Source organism: Anguilla anguilla, chromosome 8, assembly GCF_013347855.1.
Source record: "Anguilla anguilla isolate fAngAng1 chromosome 8, fAngAng1.pri, whole genome shotgun sequence".
Taxonomy (NCBI): Eukaryota; Metazoa; Chordata; class Actinopteri; order Anguilliformes; family Anguillidae; genus Anguilla; species Anguilla anguilla.
In genome coordinates this window covers 47,617,994-47,640,404 of record NC_049208.1, presented here as the reverse complement: position 1 = coordinate 47,640,404, position 22,411 = coordinate 47,617,994, and the positions used below count along the sequence as shown (strand labels likewise).

General features: G+C 47.6%; 3 protein-coding genes across 3 annotated transcripts; 2 read left to right on the top strand and 1 right to left on the bottom strand.

Moving 5' to 3' along the window:
- The first annotated feature begins 204 nt into the window (after positions 1-204).
- Positions 205-6,775, top strand: glmp (glycosylated lysosomal membrane protein). Its single transcript, XM_035430702.1, has 6 exons — positions 205-336; positions 1,330-1,602; positions 2,691-2,885; positions 3,226-3,444; positions 4,195-4,460; positions 5,024-6,775. The coding sequence occupies exons 1-6, from the start codon at positions 232-234 to the stop codon at positions 5,193-5,195; spliced, it is 1,230 nt and encodes a 409-aa protein (XP_035286593.1). The 5' UTR covers positions 205-231; the 3' UTR covers positions 5,196-6,775.
- A 284-nt stretch (positions 6,776-7,059) lies between these two features.
- Positions 7,060-12,543, bottom strand: LOC118234276 (transmembrane protein 79-like). Its single transcript, XM_035430703.1, has 5 exons — positions 12,409-12,543; positions 11,112-11,887; positions 9,797-9,985; positions 9,004-9,226; positions 7,060-8,199 (listed from the first exon to the last, which is right to left on the bottom strand). The coding sequence occupies exons 2-5, from the start codon at positions 11,683-11,685 to the stop codon at positions 8,007-8,009; spliced, it is 1,179 nt and encodes a 392-aa protein (XP_035286594.1). The 5' UTR covers positions 11,686-11,887; positions 12,409-12,543; the 3' UTR covers positions 7,060-8,006.
- Positions 12,544-13,193: 650 nt separating this feature from the next.
- msto1 (misato mitochondrial distribution and morphology regulator 1) lies at positions 13,194-21,316 on the top strand. The gene is made up of 14 exons (XM_035431099.1): positions 13,194-13,442; positions 14,307-14,442; positions 14,682-14,751; positions 14,954-15,029; positions 15,209-15,266; positions 15,927-16,077; positions 16,629-16,743; positions 16,881-17,015; positions 17,438-17,590; positions 18,238-18,369; positions 19,060-19,244; positions 19,373-19,477; positions 19,890-20,005; positions 20,560-21,316. The coding sequence occupies exons 1-14, from the start codon at positions 13,359-13,361 to the stop codon at positions 20,805-20,807; spliced, it is 1,764 nt and encodes a 587-aa protein (XP_035286990.1). The 5' UTR covers positions 13,194-13,358; the 3' UTR covers positions 20,808-21,316.
- Positions 21,317-22,411: the final 1,095 nt, after the last annotated feature.

Below are 22,411 nucleotides of genomic sequence, written 5' to 3'. Positions count from 1 at the left end.
TGCAGTGTGATAGTGTGACAGAAGTGGGTATAAGTGCTGTAATTTTGTTATGTATTTATGTACAAAAGGGAATGGATTAACACTTTGTGAAGCATTACAGAATATTGCTGACCTTTCAATTCTAAAGGTGCACCAATAACGTTAGCAACGTAGTTAGGTCTTGTGACTAAAGCTACGTCACCTGACCAAAACTGAAGTGAAAGGCACGTGATTTGCTGCCCCAGAACAAAGATGGCGTCAGACGTTAACACCACACCGCTACATGTACTCTTTTCGCTTTTAGTTTTGCAGTTTGCTACAGGATTTATCTTCGACGGCGATAAATACAAACGGCAGGTAATATGAACGTTTTATTATCTAACTTGCTACCTATCTAGAGTATCTCAAACGTGAACAGTCATAGCGTGATAATGTGTTGCTCTGTGTTTGGTAGCTGGTTGGCAATCTTGTAAACAGAAACGTTTGGACTTCCTTATTGTATCGTTTAGCAAATAAGTTGCCTGTCGTTGGTAGTATTTTAATTGGCTACATTTGAATGTGAATAAGTAGCTGCATTATAAACCCCGGTCATTTTCTATCCAAGGAAAATATACGGAACTAGCTGACTTGGCTGCATTGACTATATGTGGAAACATTGTTGGGAGTCAACGTGAACCGAAAGAAAACTGACATTTAAATTAGCCTGCGAGTATTATAATTATTATGTACGTATATTCTTCTTGATTAACTCCGCGGAGAGAGTATGAACAGTTCCGTTTTGCAGTCTACGTGTGAGAATTTCAGTTTGATGGAAACCCAACTGTCAAATAGTGTAGATTTTACATTAGTCAGTGATGAACTCCTCTTCCACTTGTGAACTGAACTGCGAGTCTCCTGGAAAGCGCATTCCATATATCACAGAAACTATTTTGATCACACAAACACTGGAGATGTGTGTGTGTGTGTGTGTGTGAATATACACATGGTTTATTCAAAAAAGCAAAAATCAAGCAGGGTTATCCGGTGACTGTGTAGCTATGGCAGTTGAACGACCTGCATATATTCTCGATATGAACGAAAGCTACTGAGCTTGTTACGAATCAGTGTTTGTGAAGAGGTCACGCGCCTACTGCTACCGACGCTTATGATAAGGTTAATGAAGAACGAACCTCTGTTGAAACCTGTTGTCCGCTTTCTGTTGTCTATACTCCCCGTTGATAGTCCCCAGGGTCAGCTAACGCGGCTCTGCTGACCATCACGTTTTCTGTACAAAAAAGTAAAACGGATCCAGGGTCCGTGCATTTGGACACCCCGTTCTCACGGTTCTTTTTTTCTCTCCATCCTTCACAGGTGTCCTTTGAGCTGAACCCGGGTCTGAACGCCTCGAGTCCGCTGCCCCCTGGTGTCGGCTTGCTGCACGTGCGGGCTCTGGGGGCCAGTGACACCCTGCACTTTCTCCTCTCCAGCCTGGGCGCCCCCGCCCTGATGCTGGTGCACACAAACTCCTCTTCCTCCTCCGTGAAGGTAGACTGGCGCCGCTTCCTCTCGGGCAATACCTCCGGCAGCCTGCAGGTGGTGCCAGAGAGCAGCGTGCAGTACAGCAGTGCGCTGGTCTTCACCAGGGTGAGGATCTCACCCCCGCCTTTTACTTCGACAACAGAAAATAAATGCATCGGTCTTAGTGAAGTGTTATGTAGACTGTTTAGTTAAATGTGTTAATGTAGGCACAATATTGCTACGCTAAAGGGACAGTTGATTGTAGCGCTATTTGCTATTCTTTTACTGGGGCTTAATGTTACTCTGTTTTCTGCCGCGCGGCTGCTTGTATAAACCCATTTGAATTCGCGTGTGTAGGCCTACTTTGTTTTGTAAGCCACTGGATGAAAAGAAATGCTAAATGAACGCAGTGTAATGTTATTGCGTAACAGTGATTGCTCGCCTGTGGCTTTTCTACCGTTCCACATCCTGCACGTGCCCATTTCTTTTTTTCTTTTTCTTTTCTCTTTCGTAATTGGCTGTCTGGAACAGGTTGCTCCTGAAGCAGATATATTTTTTAATTCCTTCTTTCTCTTCTGCTTTTCTACCTAAACTTTCTGACCATCTCCTTCATTCTGACTGAGCTGGATCTTACTCTTACTACATTTGTGCCTTGTACTGAGGCATTTGCCCCATTTTGACACCCTCAAGTCTTTTCTGTGAATTCTCCTTTTAGTTCTGAGTCCATGCAACGTTTTATTAGTAGAATTATAGCTACTCGAGTCGTTTGTTTTGGAAGTAATGTACTTTGTTAGGTTTATTTGTGCAATAGTAGCATTTTGCCTCCTGTAATGCATTCTCTTGTATGTAAACATAAGCCAAATTACGGATTTTTTTCATTTCAACAGAAAAATGTGCAGTGAATCAAAGAGCAATCGATACGAAGCTGCATTTCACCTTTGAAATGTGCTTCTGCTTCTGTAAATATTTGATTTATTTGTTTTTCGGTACTGGACCCCTCCCCTAGTGCCCTCTGGGCTCTCCCTCTTTTTTCCTTTCTTTCTCTCCCTCTTTCTCTCATTCCTGCAAATTTGCTTTTGTTGAAGTTGTTTTGGCAAGTAATTGATGTGGCTCCCATGGATAAAGTGAAGCCCCTTCAGGAAAGAGGTGTAACTTCTTTGGGAAGTTTTAAACGTGCGCCCCCCCCCCCCCCCCCCCCCCCCCCCCACTCTCAGGTGTGGGAGTACGAAGATAGCAACGACACGGCCGACCCCCAGCGCGTCCCCCCCTCCGGCCTCCTGCCCCCCTACGAGCTCCAGAAGTTCACCTGGCGGAACCTGGGCCCGACCCTGAACCTCACGACCGGCACCGCTCGGCTCTGCGGGGGGGACGGCGGCCCCAGCTTCGCCAACGGCTCCTTCTGCCTGCAGGTAACGGGCTTCAGCTCTTTGAAGAGTAGGGGTTTTTAAAAAAAAAAATCTTTCTTCAAAATTCCAAGTCACTGCTCTAGAACTCCATTGCTTTCAATCACCAGCAGTGATTGTTACATCAGCATGAGAATGTTCAGTTAAGAGCAAGGCATGCGGACTCTTTAGTCATAATCGCTCATGTTGAAACTTAAAGAAAACCAGCATACACTGCGGCCCTCCAGACTGGATTTTGACATCCCCGCAGTATACGGTTACACTTTTGTCACCCGTTTGTCATACTGTGTGGTGGTTTGTTTCGTGTCCGATTGGAACGCTTGATGCCTCCATTTTGCGTTTCCAGATATCTGCGTTTGGGTCCGGGGGTCGCGACCCCGTCTGGCCCGGCCTCCTCCACAGTGCAAACTCCTCCCAGTTGCGGGTGTGGCTGGACGGCGTCACGCCCAGGTCCAATTTCTCCCGCTTCTTCCTGGAGCTCCAGACCGTGGGCCGCAGTGAACTCCAGAGCAGAGTGGACATCGTGAGATCCATAGACGACGAGTACACTCCCTCTATATTCCAGGTAGGCGTGTGTGTGTGTGTGAGTGCGCGCGCGCGCGTGTGTGTGTGTTGGTGTGTGCATGTGCGCGCGCGATACGTATGTTAAGGTCTGTGTATCAGTGGTGTCGTTGTGCTGTTGTGTTACAGACGCCATTGCTCCATTGCTTTCGTTTTGTTGCCGGAGGTTTGTGGTGTGCGAGCGTGAGTTTGCGACTGTATGCTTGTGTTCTCGGAATGCAAGTGTCTGTATTTGAGGCTCTGTCCAGGATGTGCCTTATGGTTCTTGCTTGCCTTCCCAGCCAACGCAAAATGTTCTCACAGTGTTACTGGAATGCTTGCCAGTGTTATAATATTGCCGCCACATTGCAGCAACAAGGTGAGGACATTTTGTGTTAGCTGGGCTTGTTAGCATAATTAAGTTGTGCTAGTTAATGCCTTGTGATGTTGCGTAGCTGGTCTGGGAGTGCAGTTAGCCAGGTCTGGTGCTATTGCTCATGTTACTCTATGACTGATGTGCTAATGTTCTCTTATGCTGCTAGTAGCTCTGGATAAGAACATCTGCTATGGGAATGTATGTAATGTACAACGGGTTGTGTGCAGAGGTTTGCCCGAGTTTTGCTTCAGAGATGCATGTTATGTTGGTAGAACTGACGTGTGCTTTGGAGATATTTGGGCTACATTTCCTGCTTGTGTTTGAAGCTGCTTTGTCCCACTCTGGGATTTGAACCCGTTGAGACCTGACCGTTCCCGTTTTGCCCGTTACCCTCCCCAGGTGTCTCAGTGGGTGTCTTCTCCGCCCAACGTCACCTCCCCGGTTCTGGGGTACACGCTGTGGAAGCCCGTGGCCTACCGCAACGCCACGCCCAGTTTGGAGCTGGCCGCGCCGTGCCGGCACACGGGGCCCCTGCCCCTGCCCCGGCTGCCCCCCTCCGGCCTCGTCGGGGCCTATTTCGGGGACGGCTACCAGGCCAGCGGCCTCAACGTCACGTTCGGCATCGCCGGGGACCCCCTGTACAACGCCACCAAGTACCTCAGCTGGTGAGTGACGTGGGGGAAACGTGTGGTTTTGGAGAACGGGGGGGTTGTGTTACCGTCTGCTCACAAGCGATCCCCCCCTCTTTTGCGCCTCTTTACCAATCCCATCGTTCCAGCCCACTTCCTAGGCCCAGTCACGTTTTTGCGGTGGGCGGGACTTTGACACTCTACATTCAGCCGGGCTCTACGGCGCTCCCGTTTTCAGAAACATCTGCTCCTGAAAATTGATGCGTGTTAACTGGAGAAAAATCATTTAGGAGCTCATCTAATTGGGATGCAGTAGTGCGCTCTTTCATTTTTCAACTTAGGGGCTCATGTGCTCCTTGGAAAAAAAATGTTAGCGTACATCCCTGTTGAGGTATGCCTGTAAGGCAGCCATTATGTGATCGTTTCTGATGGTGGGTTTCTGTGTGCATGGTTCTCCTCTCTCTCTCTCTCTCTCTCTCTCCCTCTCCCTCTCCCTCTCCCTCTCCCTCTCCCTCTCCCTCTCTCTCTCTCTCCTCCCCTGCTCACTCTCTCTCTCTCTCTCTCTCTCTCTCTCTCTCTCTCTCTCTCTCTCTGTGCAGGACTGTTCTGGTGGGCGTGGGTTCTCCCCCCGTGGACTCCTTCTCCCCGGTCGTCATGGTGATCATGGCGGTGGGGCTGGGCACCCCGATGCTCCTCATCCTGCTGGGCGGGGTCTACATTTGCGTTCGCAAGAAGCGGGCGGAGCCGCTAGCCTACGAGCCAATCAACTGACATTCCCTTATCCCCCAACCCAACGAGCCAATCAACTGACTCTCCCTATCCCCCAGACCCCCATCTGGCTCCAGGCCATTACATGGAGATCCCCTTAGCCCCTCCCACAGTTACACGGGTCATATTCGCCACTAGGGGCGCGCTCACGTCACATGATGGATGATACCACCAGGGGAACTGTCTGGGCCTAGACAGCCAATGACTGAGGACCTGTGAAGGAGACAACCAATCATATGAGACTGCTCAGAATGTCCACCAGTGGCCAGTATTTCAGATCAGAAGCATGACAAATATTGAAACGGGTGTAAATACTGGAATTATGGTAATCAGTAAGGCAGCAGGGCTTGCTTTTAAACTTTTAAACATTCCAAAAACCACTTTTAAAAATTGTTTTAGCTTTTTTTAAGTGTCCTGTGCTGCTGATTTTTTGCTGACTGTTTTATCTAATGTTTTGATACATCTTTTTTTTTTTTTTTTTTTAACCATTGTTCAGACATATAACACAATGAACTGTTAAGTGGGATTCTGTTTCTGGTCAACTGAAATAGCATTGGGGGCAATTGACTTGCCAAACCTTTTTCAGTTTACTGCAAAATCATAACTACTAAGAAAATACTTTTTTTAATTGTTTTTTTCCTGTACAAACTGAAATGTTACATAGATGAACTCCCAGCTGCTTCAGTGGCTGTGATAGCGATGCAGTGTCCTCATGAACGCACAATTATATCTTGGGAAAGCTGTTTGGTAAGATGTTTACATGCGTTTCGCTACGCTCCCTCTCCTTGGAGAGTCTGTGGCCTGTCTGCTGCCCCCTGGAGGAAGGAGGACAATAAGAGTAAGAATGAGTCGTCTTGTATTTATAGATATGAAAGAGCTGTAAGTTAGGTGCAAAAGGTCATACACAGTGCAAACTGGAAAAGAGGAGAGATGGTGATTGGTGTATAATTATCCAGTCTTTATCTGAGAAGCTACTGAGGAGGTCAGCTGGAAACTGCATTTTAGTGAGTAGTGCAGTTTGTTTTTTTTTTCATTCCCATTCCCTGCAAGTAGGTTGGGGGCCAAATAGGTAAAGTTTTTTTAATAGCTTTTCACATGGTTTGGAACCAATCTGGGAAGCACTCAAATCACTTTTTTTGCAGTGTTAAAATGTGTTTCCAGCTATCCCCCCTCACCCCAAAACTCTTCTCCCTAGTTTTGCATAAATGTCAGCTCTTTAGCATTTTTACAGAAATCTGTGTGCAGTAGCGTGCAGCTACTGTTTAATAAGAGGTTCACATGTCGCTTTGCTCTCTGCTCTAATCACTAAATCTCAAAACAGGGTTTTAAAATTTTTTTTTTAAATGCATTTTTAATTAATTGCAAATTTAATTAATTTTTAAATCATGTTTTAAGTTTCAAGTTGTAAATGATTGTTTTTAAATTATAATTCGCTTTCCATAAAGATTTGCACGACACAAACCTGGCTCTGTTGCGATTCTGTACTGTGACGGATAAACTTTTTTTTTTTAAGATGGTGGCCTCAGGCTTCACTGCATGTCTTCATTCCCTCTATGCAGAATAAAGCCAGGCATTTATACAGACGAGTAGTGCGTCTTCTTCATTCGAGTAGGGCAACCCTTTGCTTTAGGCGCTTCTAAAAAAAACTAATTTAGAAAATTAATCTCTTTCTAATGGAACCATCTTATAGTTTTGGGGCAGAGAATACCTTGACACCAAAATGCAGGTTTGCCCAGAAGAACAGGCAGTCTGCCCAGGTTCCCCTAGTTCCATGTGTGTCACACTTGATACAGAGTGGAACTCCAGGATATATTTGTTCATCTCTCATGTTGACCTGAAGTTGGACACCAATTGGCTGAAACGCAGACCATATTCATTTTGCAATTTTAATAACTATTAATTTTCAGGCACCATGGGTCTCCCCCCCCCCACTATAAAATATAACATTTGAAAAGTGTTCAAGCATTCAAAAACATAATTAGTGGTCAATTGATCAGAAGGGAAAGTCGTCAAAGAGTGCATAAATCAATAGCTAATACTATTTTACCATACATGTACCATAATTCTAGCTAATGGGTAAGAGTACAATTTCACCATCAGTCACTGGAAATGGAACCGAAATCTGACAGTGTACATGATTTTAAAAATTAAAATAGGCACAGACATGTAAACCGAAGACTGCAGTAAACTATAGTGCATAAAATACTAATAGTACAAAACAGTCCTGGTCTCCTGTAGTTAGTGTATAGACCAAAGCTTTCACCCTACAGTGCGTTTTGTTCTCGTACAGTCAAGACAAACATGGGCTTGTCCAAGGCCCTACTTCAGAATGAAAGAAACAGAACAAAACTAGACAAACTAGTACAGTCTCTTTGCCTCCTGTCTCCTATGAATCACAGTCTTGGGGGTGGGGCCTGACATGACTGTTTTTGCTCATATGCAAACCGCAAATCACAACTGGCTGTGTTGGAAACATAGAGCTGTTCCAGTTCTGCTGAGTTTCAGATGTGGAGGAAACGTAGAGCTGTTCCAGTTCTGCTGAGTTTCAGCTGTGGAGGAAACGTAGAGCTGTTCCAGTTCTGTTGAGTATCAGATGTGAAGGAAACATAAAGCTGTCTTCTTGGTGGGGAAGGCAGTATCTGACAGTATGGAAGGGATTTCACTGCAGTGTTCTCAATGCTACAATTGAGCCTGTTTCCTTCAAACCAGTGTTCTACTGGGAGGTGCCAGTCACGTTCAGAGAAGAAGTCCCAGCGCCCCCAGGTCCCGTTCGAGGCCTGGCCGCCGGCCCGAAAGGAAACGCAGCCCCGCCTCTCACCCCCAGAACCGCATGCGGGGGGGCGCGGGTGTGGGCGGGGGCTCCACGGCCAGGAGCCCGCCCCCTCCCTCCAGGGTGAAGATGAAGTAGAGGTTGGCCCCCAGCATGGGTAGAATGGGCAAGAAGGACAGGCCGAACCCCAGGCCCCTGACAGGACTCCCCAGGGCAACAGACACCCAGTACACCAGCCTGGGGGGGAGCACAGGGAAATGGGTCAGTCACAGGGGAATACCTTATCCAAAAAAGGGCAGGTTTCGTTTTACTCTAGAGATGGTTTAAGAGTGGAGGGGGAGGGGGGGGAATATTAATGCAGTATCACCAAGCTAATAAGAAAATACAGGTTCCATTGCAGCTGCCATCATTTACAGAAATACACCGTTGGGTCAAGAAAGTCGTTTAAACAAGAGCTAATCTACAGTTTTACAAGCAGTTTGTAAACAGAATCAGGTGGATACACTCAGAATTCTAACTTCTATAAACGTATGAGGAGGCTTCAGCTGTAGTCACCATTCTAATCTCTTTAACAGCACAATAAGAACTTTTCTTTACTTTGGTAGAAAAGTTCAAATGCAAGCTGGCAGCCTGAAACTAAGTCTTATTGTGGTGAATAACTAAGGCACGCGTACCTAGATCCACTAGTAAGTGGCAGTATGCAATGCGAAGTAACAGCACCGGTACTCCATACTGGTGAATACCAGCCCAATTCAAACACTGGTTTATTGTAAATTTCATCCTGATGTTAGGGACTACCTCCACCTGCACCCCCCACACACCCACCCGCCCGCCCGCCCGCACGCACACCCGCACGCCCGCATGCACACACACACAGCTGATGCGTAGTGGTACAGTGTGCCAGGTCATGTAGCAGAAGCAGTGACCGTCGGGGTGCTCAGGACATGGGGGAGATGGCGGGCGTTTTATAAGGCGAGAATAAGGTGTGGGCTATCTGGCTAACGTGTGTAGCGGAAGATTTTTTTTTTGCGGTGCCTTTACCTGCCGAAGGCGAAGACGACGGTCAGCAGGGGCACCAGCTTCAGCAGGTCCTGGCTGACGTAGGTGGCCATGATGGCCAGCTGCAGGAAGTAGAGCAGGAAGAGGGAGAGCGAGTCGCTGGCGTAGCGCCAGTGGACGCTCACCTCCCGGTTCTGCGCCCCCCCGTCGTACAGAGGCTTTGACGAGCTGAACCGGAGCCGGGACACCCCCAGAACCAGCACACCTGGTGGGGGGGGGGGGGGGGGGGGGGGGCGGGGCAAAGTCACAGGGTTAAGGTCAATTAACCTTTCAAGATGTGAGATCACAAAAGTCTGATTAGACTGTTCTTAACTGAACATTATAATTCTGATGTAACAGTCACTACTGGTAAGTGTAAGCAACAGAGTTCTAGAACACTGGCTTGGAATTTTGAAAAAACATTCCCAAAAAAAAATTTAAAAATGCTCTTGACAGGGCTATAACAGGCCACTACAGTTAACAGTTAACCAGATCGCATGGATTCCCGGGTCTGAAATGTTTGCCGATATATTTCTTTTTTAAAATAGGTGAAACCAATACAGGCCATGACAGCTGAAGACTGTTCTCCTGTCCTTACATGATGTTCTATTACTGCGGTCCAATTCTTTGAGCAAACTGGTGTACACGACTAATTAGCTAATTGAGCCAGGGTAATTGATAGTGAAAACGAGACCCTGCACATGCACCTGTCTGGAGGTACCCGAAAGGCCGGCCGGCGTCCGGCGGCGAGCGGGAATCACGATCCCAAACGGGGCGTCTCTGCCAGCCCACTCACCCAGCACAATGGGCACGGTGGCGAAGACGGAACAGCGCAGTGTGTAGATCAGCCTAAGGGGGGCGGTGCTGAGCAGCGGGGCGTCGAAGGGCAGGAAGGCGTACGCGCCCCACACCAGGAAGGGGAAGGAGACGGCCGCCGCCAGGACGAACGCCCCGAGCTTCAGGACGTCCCAGTCAAAGCAGGAACCTTAAGGAGGTGAAGGAAGAGGTCTTAATTCTAGCCCCTGTGACCTTCCATTTGAAAACGGACCACTTTCAGTCTCCATACTTCTTAATACATGAAGTTTTCGTGGTGTTGTTCTGCAGAACAGGGGTCCCCAGCCCTGGTCCCAGAGGGCCAGGAAGTGCACTGGGGAGCACTGCAGTTGATCGCTTAGCCGATTGATCAAGTGGTTGATTACAGAGTTTCAGCCGATTCCCATTGGTTACTAATTTCGAAAAATTGAAAGCCAGCAGACCCATCAAGCCTGGTGTACAGTAAAGTGCACAATGTTTTGTGCAAGGCCTTGCTTTGTTCCGTGTGTGTCACACTTGATACAGAGTGGAACTCCAGGATGTGTTCATCTCTCAATTACACACTATATGACCAAAAGTATCTGGACACCCCTTGGTCTGGGGCTGTTGTTCATGGTTTGGGCTAGCCCCCTTAGTTCCAGCAATAGCGAATCTTAATGCGATTTTGTGCTTCCTCAGTGTGGAGAAGCCGCTTTCCTGTTTCAGCATGTCAATGCCCCCAGGTGCACAGCAAGGTCCAATAAGAAATGGTATAGTCAAGATCGCTGTGGAAGAACTTGACTGGTCTTCACAGAGCCTTGACCTTAACCCCATCAAACAACTTTTGGATCAATTGGAAAGCCAACTGTGAGCCAGGCCTAATCGCCAAACCAGTGCCTGACCTCACTAACGCTTTCCTGGCTGAATGGAAACAAATCCCTGAAGCAATGCTCCAATATCTAGTATAAAGCCTGCCCAGAAGAGTGGAGGCTGATATAGCAAGAAAGGGTGGACTCCATATTAATGCCCATAATTTTGAATGAGATGTTTGATGTCAGGTGTCCACATTTGGCCATATAGTGTATGTATTTAACAACTGTATAATGGGATTACTGCAGAGGCAATATGCACAGTATTAGTGTTACATCCCCTTCTGGAAATTACATATTTATAAAACATCAATAAATCACTATATTTTGGCAATTTTATTCATTTTGAATTATACAAAACACAAAAAAATATATTTATCATTACATCTACCCAAGAAAAGTGGTCAGCAAAAATTATGATTGGAGGTCGCGTGTAGCACGGTTACTCACATTTCGATGTGTTGGAGTTTGTTGACCAATCATAATAGGCGTCTGGTGGGGTGCCTTGGGGGCTAAGCAAGGGGTTTTTCTCAATCTCGCCCGCCCTGAAGGCCGCGCTTTCTGCCGCGTCCTTGTACTTCATGGAGGGGCGCAGAATCGTCACGTTGGGGCTGAAAACCTGGGCGGCCTTCTCCGGCATCCAGTTGGCAGAGTCGCGCTCGTCGATCATGAAGTGGTCTAGTGGCCCTTTGCCGTTCGCCTCCGCCTCCTTCGCTTTCTCCACCTCCGCCCAGCGTCCCTCCATCCTGCTCCCTCTCCCTCCCAGCTCGCTCTCCGTCCGACTTCCCGGGCCTCTCCGTGACGACGACATTGATTCCGCGCTGCCCTTCCCTCCCTCCACCTGGCTCCCTATCCCTTCTCCCGCTCTGCATTTCTGCCTGGTCAAACCTAATTTCGCCCCCTCCTTCCTTATCTCCTTGTCTCCGGGCCACTGTAGGGTGCTGGGCTCCAACCTGGCGGAGCTAACTGGCACGTCTTCGTCCGCTCCCTGCTGGTACCGGCCTAGCATCCGCGGTTCCGCCATGGTCGGGCCGCAACCCGGGGCTCTGGCAGCTCCGCAGTGTCCGTCTCTGCGCGCACCTATTTGAGGTTCCCGTTCGCTTTGGACAACCTGTATGTCCGTGCAGGCTTAATGTTCCCCCCTTTCTCTCCACAATATGGAAGCAAAGGACTCCAAACACCAATTGTCAATTTCACACTCTTCCGCTTTCCCTCCAGCACAATGTCTGGAAAGAGAAAAAACTGGTTTCGGTCGTTGTTTACGCACACATGTCCCTTTTCAAAAGAAAGTTGTCGTTAGATCTAAACTCTTACACACGTTCACAATCACATTGGATTTTTATTAGTTTAGCTATTGCTGCTTTGTTGGTGCTATGATTTATTTACTAGGCTACTTGGCCTCACCTTTCGCAAACGGCGTTGTCAGCAACACTAATCTAACCTTAATCAAAAACGTAGATCTCTCAGTAGTCACAGTTTTAACGAGTCCGAATGAGTGTAAAATGCATAAACTGTTAGGAAGTGCGACAATTGACACACCACGAGAAGCACTATAGTAAATGTATCAACTACTCACACAGACAGGAAACAACAGGTTAATTCAACACAGACTCGATACGAAACTCCACTTAGGGACACCGAAACTTGCACTTGTCCAAAAGGAAACCTGGCATACATGTGTATCTGTCTACATAAAAAGAAATAGCAAACTTGTAGGTAAATATTAAATGTCATAACCATCTCTTACCAGCCACAAACAACAGTCTGAATGTCGTAATTACTGCTGTGCCATCTAACAGCTTCTCACTCTCACGTAATCGCAGTCCTGGTGCAATAGTACTAATGTAAAACTTGCGAGGGAGGGGCGGGCTGGCGACAGGTGTGGCTGTGTAAACGTTTTAAAGGTGACGCGATGTGATATGCTTCACTTCCCCTCCCCCTTCTCGTCTGTCATCTATACTTTTTTAAAGCCGATATAGTAGTAACGGGCCAATATATAGTAGTGGGCCGATTCAAATAGTGATAATGTGGTTCAAATCTTATGTGCACGTCGTGAATTTCTGTATAACGCATTCTAGCGACCCAACCAGACTGTCTAACTAAAGGAACAGTACCTCTTATTTTACTTACAAGAAGAAAGCTTTCGATAAAATCGGTGATTCTGTGAATTAGAACTGTGGTTCAATCACAGACGGTACAAATACAGTCGTAAGCTACCGCAAACAACGCCGATAAAATGTCGAAAGCGCACAGTTTAGTAGTAGCTGGCGACTTGTAATTAACTACTGATAGAAAGTCCACTGCCTGAGCAGTTCATTTAATGTTTACACTAGTCAAACCAATAGCGTAGCGGATTTATATTTCAGATCCAATCAGAACTCCCTGCACTACACGTGCTCTGGCCTGGCGAAGTGAAACCAAACTATCTTTCAAATTGTGAATCACAACCTCAGCCAATCATAGGAATATATGAATCCCTTTTATCCAATTGAAGAATGTGTTTTACACATCAAATGGGCGGGACACCGTAAACAGCAGCATGTTCAGTTGAGACGCAAAGTTGTTGTCATGTCTGCAGTCAGCGCGACAAGGCTTGGTTAGGTGTCATTATACGGATAATTTAAGAAATGATTTGATATTTTGAATAGATTTTTTTTACATTTTAGTTGGTCAGAGAGCAGGTATACTCCGAACAGGATGGGTAGTGTGTGTAGAGAGATCGTGACCATACAACTGGGGCACTATTCAAACTTTGTCGGGACACATTGGTGGAATTTACAGGTTAGTGGCTAATTTACCAAGATAGCATAATATACTGATCTACGATAATCTACATTTTGTTGGTAGTTTCATAGCTCCGATCCATGTTTGTTTTAATCCTGAAATGGATACAGTTTTCCTTAATTTGCTTTATTTATAGCAATTGTTCGCTAACCCACTAGCCGACATTTTAGTTAGCTACATAGCCAGTAGCAAGCTAGCTTGAATTGTATTAACTATACATTTCTACAGGAACTCCCTCGGGTGCCCAACGACGTAACACTGCATCGATTGCCACTTGGGGCAGCTAGTTAGCTTGTTAGGTTTCATCTTAATCACGCTGATACACAGCGAATTCAAAATTTTGTTTATTCATCGCCCCTGCGCTGTTCCGCAAGATTTAATGGCAGGCTGCATTCTTGCAGTTCAGTTGTGCTTGAGTAGCCTAAGTTAGATGCCGTAGAGTGTTTTGTAAACTGGAGTCCGGGGTCTCCAATCTGTCATCTCACCAATGCTTGAAATTGGTAAATGGCAAATGGACTGCATTTATATAGCGCGTTTATCCAAAGCGCTTTACAATTGATGCCTCGCATTCACCAGAGCAATTAGGTGTTAGGTGCTCAGGGACACTTCGACACGCCCAGGGCGGGGGTCGAACCGGCAACCCTCCGACTGTCAGACAACCGCGCTTATCTCCTGAGCTATGTCGCCCCATACATTTAAGACCTATACAGGTTAATGATGCGCGGTGTGTTAGTAGGACTGCGGTCCTTGTTAAAACGAGAACTGATGGAACGAATCACATGTAAATTAGGGTAAAACGCGCATGTGGACAAAGGATTGTTATCTAGTCTTAATTTTGTCTCTGTCCTCCCTTCCCCATAGGATGCATCCCTGTCCTATGAGCCGGACTCGACAGCACCCCTTAGCGAACTGCAGAGTGATGTGCTGTTTCGGGAGGGGATGACGCTAGGGGGGCAGGTGACCTACACCCCCAGGCTTATAGCCATGGACCTCAAGGGTAATCTCACTCAATATCGGAGATGAAGATGGATGTCACGATAGTGAGAACAATGCCATGATTCTGAGTTAACCCTCATACTGTTACACAGCAACAGGCCAAATCGATTGTCAGTGCAAAGATATGCATTTCAGGACGTGACATCAGCGTGCCAGTGTGTCTGTTTCTTCACGACCTCAGAACATTTTGCTCCATATATTTTTACCCCATGGCTCTCTCTCTCTCTCCGGCCCTTTCAGGAAGTCTCCAGACTTTGAGGCAGGAGGGCAGCCTGTATGAAACAGGAAAAGACACCAGTGCTTTCACATGGTCAGTCACGTGTTTGACGTCTTTCTGTGTGCGCGTGTGTGTGTGTGCGCATGTGTGTGTGTGCATGCATTTGTGTGTGCACGTGTGTGTGTGTGTTTAAATTACCGATTAGGCCCGTGTGCATTTCTGAGCAACATTGCATGTATGTGTGCGTGCGTGTGTGTGTGTGTTTGCCGTCATGGCTGATGGAATTTTGTTCCAGGGAAGGGCCAATGATGACGCACAGGGAAAGCCCCCCAACAAAAAACCCATTTCTTCTGGATTTGGACAAACTCGAGGTGAGTTCACTGCACATCTCTCTCTCGCTTTCTCTCTCTCACTCACTCTCTCTTTCAGTGACATCTGTTCTTTTATTGTGTCATGAGCTCACGTCACCTGTCTCTCGTCGTGTCGTGTTCGCGCTCAGCCCGTCTGGCCGACTGTGCGTGGCTTCAGTAACAGTACTCTCTGTGTCCAGGAGGGGGAGATACTGGCCGAACCCGAGTTCAGCACAGCTCAGCTGCAGCAGTGCTCAGGTAAGGGGACCAGGGGCCTATGTCACGACGCAGGGTTACTGAATTAGCTGGATAACAACTGGAGTCAAAACCCGGAACCCTCCCAAATCTGGAACGTGGACTGAAGTGGAAAGAGCCGCTCCGGGTTTTACTCGGTGCAGCTATTCAGCTAACTTACATTACATTACATTACATTACACGCATTTAGCAGACACTCTTATCCAGAGCGACTTACATTGTATCCATTTATACAGCTGGATATACACTGGAGCAATGCAGGTTAAGTACCTTGCTCAAGGGTACAACGGCAGTGTCCTACCGGGGAATCGAACCTGCTACCTTTAGGTTACAAGACCAACTCCTTAGCCATTATACTACACTGCTGCCCCTTAGTGGTCCAGCTTCGTGATACAGGCCTCAGGCCTCCAGTTTGTTAACACAATATTTTCCAACTAATACAAGTAGTTTCACCAAACTGGGCAGCATGCTGTTTCTTTACCGTAGTGCATATTATTTGATTGAATAAACATATAAAATGGGCAGGTAAACACTGGGTCATCAAGGGACGTGCCACAATATAGGGATATGAACAGAAAATAGATTAGAGCGCCCATTGTCATATAACTGACACCCAGTCCCTTGGCCCTCCCAGCTCGAACTCTGTTTGCCGTTGCTGCACAGGGGCTGTTGCCGTGCCGACGGTGAACAGCAGTCTGGAGCATGCTCAGAAGCTGTACAGGCTGGAGGGCAGCGTGAGAGTGTGGTCGGACTTCCTGAGGATCCACCTCCACCCGAGAACCATCTCCGTCATCAACCAGTACAACCACGATGGGTATGGCACTCCCTTATCACCCGCTCTTCTTCTGTGGTAATCTGCACTGCTCCCTGCCAACGCTACTCCGCCTGTGAATTTGCTAAGGTGGTCAACGACCTTGATGTTCACAAACTTGTTATTTTTATGTCAATGCAAAAAATGACCTGATGGTGTCTAGTGCAGCGTTATCTGATTTTCATTTTATTTTTTAAAATGGGTTTTACCTTTCTGACAGGACAGTAAAGAGGATTTTTTAGTTGAAGTTAAGCTTGCAAATTATGCAAAATTCAGGCCGTAGCTTGAGATAATTTGCGCTTTACACAAAACCAGTTGCTATTAAAATGTCTAGAACGCAGTGTTTAATCTGCAAATTAATTTCGCTAATAAAATAGATTTTAATTTATTAGTTTATTTGACAGGGACAATATGTATGAATAGCGTTTCTGTGAATGTGAATAGAACTAGCTAGGCAGGCTAATATTCACCTGCAGTCCCAGGGCTGCGTGTTTTGAGTCAGAGGGGTGCTTTAGGCTGTTATGTGCTGACTGTGCTCTTGTGTGGGTGGTCAGGGAATCCCAGCGATTGAAGGCTTTTGGCCAGGGGGAGGCGCTGTGCCAGGGGGTGGTGCTCGAGCAGCTGGAGGACCGGCTGCATTTCTTCGTGGAGGAGTGCGACTACCTGCAGGTGACCGCGGTTTTCCCCGCGCGCGTCCGCACGACCGAATTCAACCGCGACCATCAGAGAGAGAGGGACTCTCTGCGTTGCTAAGAGCAGCCGCGTTGATTTTTACTGCACGAACCTCTCTTCCTTTTCCCGTTCAGGGCTTTCAAGTGCTGTGCGACATTGCCGACGGCTTCTCGGGCTTGGGGTCAAAGGTCACGGAGCTGCTGCACGACTCGTACGGTGGGCGGGGCATCCTGACATGGGGGTTGGCGCCTGTCAATCATCCGGACTCGGTGCGTAGCAGAGCTCTGATTTGTTGTAATCATGTAGCATTAATGTGGTGATGTTACACACATGGCATATACAGTTTGGGTGTTTAATGGTTATGATGCTTAGTACGAGGCTGTGGTGTGTTTTCGTGTTACGCTTGTATCTCCATCTAGCCGTTCTGTTGCGCTTGTATCGTTAACTTGAGGTTGCAGCTTGTCGTCATGCCTCCTAGTTTGACTTAGCATAACTTTCTGACCTAGTCTGTGCTCACTGTGTGAACTGGACTTAACGTGTTCATGGCTGTTCCATAATGAGTATTGTACTTTATACTTTATCGGACCTGTGTTTTGTAGTTGTTCCTATGACTTGGGTATGCACTTATTGTACGTCGCTTTGGTTAAAAGCGTCTATCAGATAAATGAAATGTAATGTTCTTTGGCTTCAGAGTCCAGTGAAGGAGTTCTACCACCTGATGAACTATGCCTTGGGCACGATCAATATGGCCAATCACAGCTCTTTCTTCTGCCCTCTGACCCTGAGAGGGGGGCTGGGCTTACGTCCGACTCCGCCCGCCTCCTTTCCCCACCTCAACTATGACGTGAGTTGGATGCGTCTCTCGTTCTTCTTCTCCATAAGACACATCACTGGCTCTGCTCAGGCCTAGTAAAACTCATAACCGTTCCAACTGAACGGGCGGCCATATTGCAGTATTTATTTGTGCCGAGGAATTGCTATTTGTTCTTTTTTTCTATTTTTTTTTTTGGATTTCCTTTTGAATAATGCTATAGCCACCGTTGTGTAAATGTGTGTTATCTGTCTAGTGTTATTTTCTAAAGTTACGATGCAAATTTCTGTTAGCTTGCTTAGCGTTAGTGATTGATTGTTATTGGGCCTCTGAGGCTTCTTGGTGGTGCCGCATTTTGGCTACGCTGATGTTCTTCATCTTCTGCACATCGTTCTGGATAAGAGTGTCTGCTAAGTGATGGTAATGTAATGTAATATCGAGGAGGGCCAAAAGGACATTGGTCACTTTATATACATTATTCTAATCAATTTCTAGTTTTTTTTAAATTAAGGCTATTCATTTGTCTGGAGATTTCAGAAATCAACGGATATAAAAGGGGGGTTCTATTTAAGTGACACCAACGTTGAAGGATTCAGTAGATTTAGCGTTGGGTGCATTTTGCGCTCGTTCTGTCGAAGGGCTGATTTTTTAAACGCGTATCCTGCACCCCCCCCCGCCAGCCCACTCTCTGGTTCCACTCCGCCGCGGTGCTGGCGCTGGCCCTGGACTCCCTCACCGTCTCCTACAGGCTGCAGCACCACAGCGCCCCCATGTGGCACCTGGCGGACGCGCTGGCCGTCTCCGGGAGGAAGGTGAGGGGAGCCGTCAGGGTTTGTACCCGCCGGTTAAACTGATGAGGCGCACGGACAGGTTTGACGAGGCACATCACAGCTCAGCTGGATGATGTACGGGTGTCTTTGTGAGGCCTGTGGGAGTGGTTGTACAGCGGTGGTGAACCCCGGGGGGTGGGGGTGGGGGTGGGGGGGTGGGTGGGGGAGTGGGGTTGCAGGACAAATAGGATAGGAGATAGCAAGGGAAACTGGTGGGGGGGGGCTAAACCCTTTAATTAGCAGGTTTTTTGGAATGTTATTTTCAACATTCTAAGTCCGTGTTCTAGAACTCCGTTGATTTCAGTCACAAGTAGCGAGTGTGACATCAGCGTTGGAATGTTCGGTTAAGAACATTCTGATCACGTATTTGTGCTTAAACGGTTTAAGCAGGGCCGTCCAGTCTTTTCTGTGAAGGTCCTGTGTGGGTGTAGACTTTTCTTCTGAACTGATTCAACACATCAAGGTCTTTGAAGTCTCGATGAATTGATTTGTTGAATTGAGTGCTTTAGTTGCTTGGCTACAAAAACAACAGAAGCCTGCACCTACTGTTGTTTTAAAATGGTCGGAGAGGTGTGAAAGCGAGATGGGTAATGGTGTGTGTGCGCATGTGCGTGTGTGTGTGTGTGTGTGTTCGCGTGTGTGTGTGTGTGTGCACGCGTGTGTGTGTGTTAGGTGGTGGCTGCATACGGGGCCATCCCCTTCCCCATGACGCAAGGCAGCAGTCTTCCCGATGCCCTGGCCGGGTACACAGACACGTTACCATGGAGACCCCTATCAGCTTGCTCGGAGCTGGGCGACGGGCGCTGTTTCAGCCAATCGGTGACTCTGAGGGGCCTGGAGGGGCAGAGCCTTGTCAGGTGAGGGTCTGAAATTTCAGCCAACTGGTTGAAGGCCTTCACGAACTTCACGAACGTGTGACGATAACGTTAAACACCTTGGCAACTGACTCTCTGACTCTGACTGTACCCCCCCCCCCCCCCCCCAGCCCGCTGGCCCCTGGGACGGAGCCCCCCACCCCCCTGCACAGCTCCCGAAGCGGAGAGGAGGTGCTGACCGACTTCTTGAGGACGCACTACCCATCCACTCCTCTGTAAGTCCTGCCCCCCCGCCCCTCCCCCACCACCCAGGGGTGCAGCTAAATGTTGTACGAAACCGACAGGTGGACAAAATGTCCTCTGTGTAGCGGGCAGTCTGAAGACGGGTTACCCAACTCACACTGTCTTCTTAAGACTGCGTGTGAAATCCAGAAGTATTTAATGACAAAAGACACATGCAGACACGCTATGTGTATGCACAAGCTACTTAAAAAAAAATCTCATTAAAAGCCCTTTTTTAAATTTTTTTTGCCTTTTTAACAAGATATTTAAGCTTTTGAACATTTCTGCTGAGTTGGTAATATTGAAAACGTCTGTGCTGCATTCCCCAGGCAGTGATGCAGCCTGTCGCATTTTTTAAACGAATGTCTCTCCATCGCCTCTTTTGTTCTCTTTCTCCCTCCATAGGGCAGTGCATCTGCTGTCCCAGCCCAGTAAGGTGACCCCTCCCTTCCCCCAGATTTTCAGCCCGTACCTGGACTCCCAGGGGTCCCTGCGCCCCCAGAACATGCCCCCCAACACCGGTGAGTCCCCCTCGCTTCTTGCTGTGCGGTTGACTATGTCAGAGTTGGAGTGTGTGTTTGTTTCACATCAGCATCGCTGTGTGTAGATGCTGTAAGGGAAAAAAAAACACAGCTCCGATCTTGATGAAAAAGGCTTTATTCCGATACCGACGGTGACAAAGTACATGACGGGTAATACAAGAATACCAGCAAGCACTCTGGATTCAGCGGCGTTCGTCTGAATCCTGGTTTGTGAGACCCGTGACCTTAAATACTATTTCGACTCTATATGGTTGGCCAGAGTAGTCGTTTGATCACCTGTTGACCTACTCAATTCTAAATGGTTTGCCTGAGTAGCCGTTTGATCACGTGTCCATGTATGCTACTGGCTATTGTTGGTTTCAGGAGTTTCTCTGTCTCTTCCTCCCAATCACCTATTCACATGTCACTTACTGTCTCCATTTGGCTGCACAAATCCATCGTAATTGTGATATTATTATCTTGCAATGCCAATACCCAATTAACTGTTGAGGCAGAAACAGCCTCTGACCGCCTGTGTCTCGTGGCCCCTGCAGTGTCCAGCCTGCCCGTGCTGTCGTCCCTCCAGTCCTCTCCGGCCCTGGGCCCCTGGCTGTCCGAGCTGCACCGCGGGGCCACCGCCCTGGACCCCCGGCGAGTGGCCCCCAGCTTCCTGTCCCAGGGGCCCGAAATCGGCGAGATGCAGGAGGCCCTGGACCAGCTGCGCACCTTGGCGCACTGTTACCGCGACGACCGGGGCGGAGTCCTGCACTCCTCCTCCGAGGACGACGACGACGACGACTGATTCGCTTCTTTAAGAAGGCGGCGTCTCCTCCTCCAACCCCCTTCCCTCCCCATGCCTCAGCGACATTCCGGCAGTTTCCTCCAGATTCCTGCGGACCGGGGGTCAAGGACGGGTGGCGTTATGCCAGTCATGATTTAAGTATAAAGGATGGGTGATGGAGGGAAAGTTTGGAAAGTACGGAAGAGGATTAGGGTCACGTGAAAAAATTTCTTGAGTTCTGACTTTAAAGTCAGAATTCTGAGATTAAAGTCAGAATTCTGAGAATAAAGTCAGAATTCTGACTTTAAAGTCAGAACTCAAAAAGAAATTGCTCGTGGCCCTAATCCTCTTGCGTAGGAAAGAAAGAGGAGATGTACAAAGACAAAGAAGGGCTCTGAAGGGACAGAGAGGAGCGGTGGCGAGTGTGAAGGGGAGAGCAGGAAAGTGATGGGAGGAGAACGTCTCTGCCCGAGCCCCGCTGTGACGCGCTCCTGTAACCGTGTAAATAAACACACTTTGCTAAAACACAAGTGTGTCGTCCGCACGCGTGAATGAGGGAAGTGTCCCAGCCAACCAGCTGCCTGTTTCAACTCTTTAATCGGTGGTCAATCCTGTGGAATTGACTTTGTCCCAGCGATTTCGAAATCAGGGCCACGACAGTCCGTGATGTTTGTAAGTGTATTGGTTTTGCCGGTGGTGAGCGCATGCACATCTGGTCCATCTGTGAGTTCCACATCCTGGTACGAGTCAGAGAGCACAATGATGTCACGGAAGTGGTGACATTTATTCATTCTAGGAATTCTACCCCCATTATTCTGATGTGAAATGAATCTTCCCACTGAAACTCTCAGCTTGTATGGCCCTCCTTCCATTCTCTGCTCCTTGTATAGTTGTGGCTCTGGAACGCAGATCAGTCAACAGCCAATGCATAGCAAACATAGTGAGGAATGAGCTTTATCTGCAGTCACTTGGTTCAGTCCACCATTGCATAACTACATTTATCTGGCAGATGCTTTTATCCAAAATTACATACGAGTCCATACCGACAGTCATTGGAACAACTACAAAACACAGGTCCGATAAGGTACAATACTCATTTTGTAAGTCATTCATAGCCATAAACACATTAAGTCCAGTTCACACAGTAAACATTACTTTCTGACCTAAATCTACGCAAGGTCAAACTAGGAGGCATGACAAGCTGCAACATCAAGATAATGATCCAAAGTACAATATAAGTGCTGGATGGAGGTACAAGTAACTCCATCAAAACCAGCACACTAGCAGTCTACTGTTTACACAGATGTGATACCCAAATATTTAGGGGTTCAAGCACTGCAGGTGCTGGAGTCCTATTGGACTTGTTCTGCTTTTTAAGGAATCGCACAGAACCACAGGTGCCTTATTGGGATTATGATTTTTTTTCTGCCATAGAAGTGTACAGCAAAAATTGTAAATCAGAGCAACCAAATTTAGCAGGTGGGATCCCATTTCCACCTGCTACTCAGGTAAGAAAACCTGCCCAGATTGGCCTGATGGTAGCCCTATAGGAAGAAAGTGAATTTGTCTAAATTCTTTTTTCCTCAGATGCCCTGGCTCATAGTAAACAAATTTGCCTCAATGAA

What these genes read in the sequence shown, in the direction of transcription:
- glmp (XM_035430702.1), top strand. Translation starts at nt 232, where the DNA reads ATGGCGTCAGACGTTAACACCACACCGCTACATGTACTCTTTTCGCTT. An exon ending in GTGCGCTGGTCTTCACCAGG is followed by an intron (nt 1,603 to 2,690) that starts GTGAGGATCTCA and finishes CCCCACTCTCAG; the next exon opens with GTGTGGGAGTACGAAGATAG. An exon ending in ACGGCTCCTTCTGCCTGCAG is followed by an intron (nt 2,886 to 3,225) that starts GTAACGGGCTTC and finishes TTGCGTTTCCAG; the next exon opens with ATATCTGCGTTTGGGTCCGG.
- LOC118234276 (XM_035430703.1), bottom strand. Translation starts at nt 11,685, where the DNA reads ATGGCGGAACCGCGGATGCTAGGCCGGTACCAGCAGGGAGCGGACGAA. An exon ending in AAACTCCAACACATCGAAAT is followed by an intron (nt 9,986 to 11,111) that starts GTGAGTAACCGT and finishes CACCTCCTTAAG; the next exon opens with GTTCCTGCTTTGACTGGGAC. An exon ending in CACCGTGCCCATTGTGCTGG is followed by an intron (nt 9,227 to 9,796) that starts GTGAGTGGGCTG and finishes CCCCCCCACCAG; the next exon opens with GTGTGCTGGTTCTGGGGGTG.
- msto1 (XM_035431099.1), top strand. Translation starts at nt 13,359, where the DNA reads ATGGGTAGTGTGTGTAGAGAGATCGTGACCATACAACTGGGGCACTAT. An exon ending in GACACCAGTGCTTTCACATG is followed by an intron (nt 14,752 to 14,953) that starts GTCAGTCACGTG and finishes ATTTTGTTCCAG; the next exon opens with GGAAGGGCCAATGATGACGC. An exon ending in TCAGCTGCAGCAGTGCTCAG is followed by an intron (nt 15,267 to 15,926) that starts GTAAGGGGACCA and finishes GTTGCTGCACAG; the next exon opens with GGGCTGTTGCCGTGCCGACG.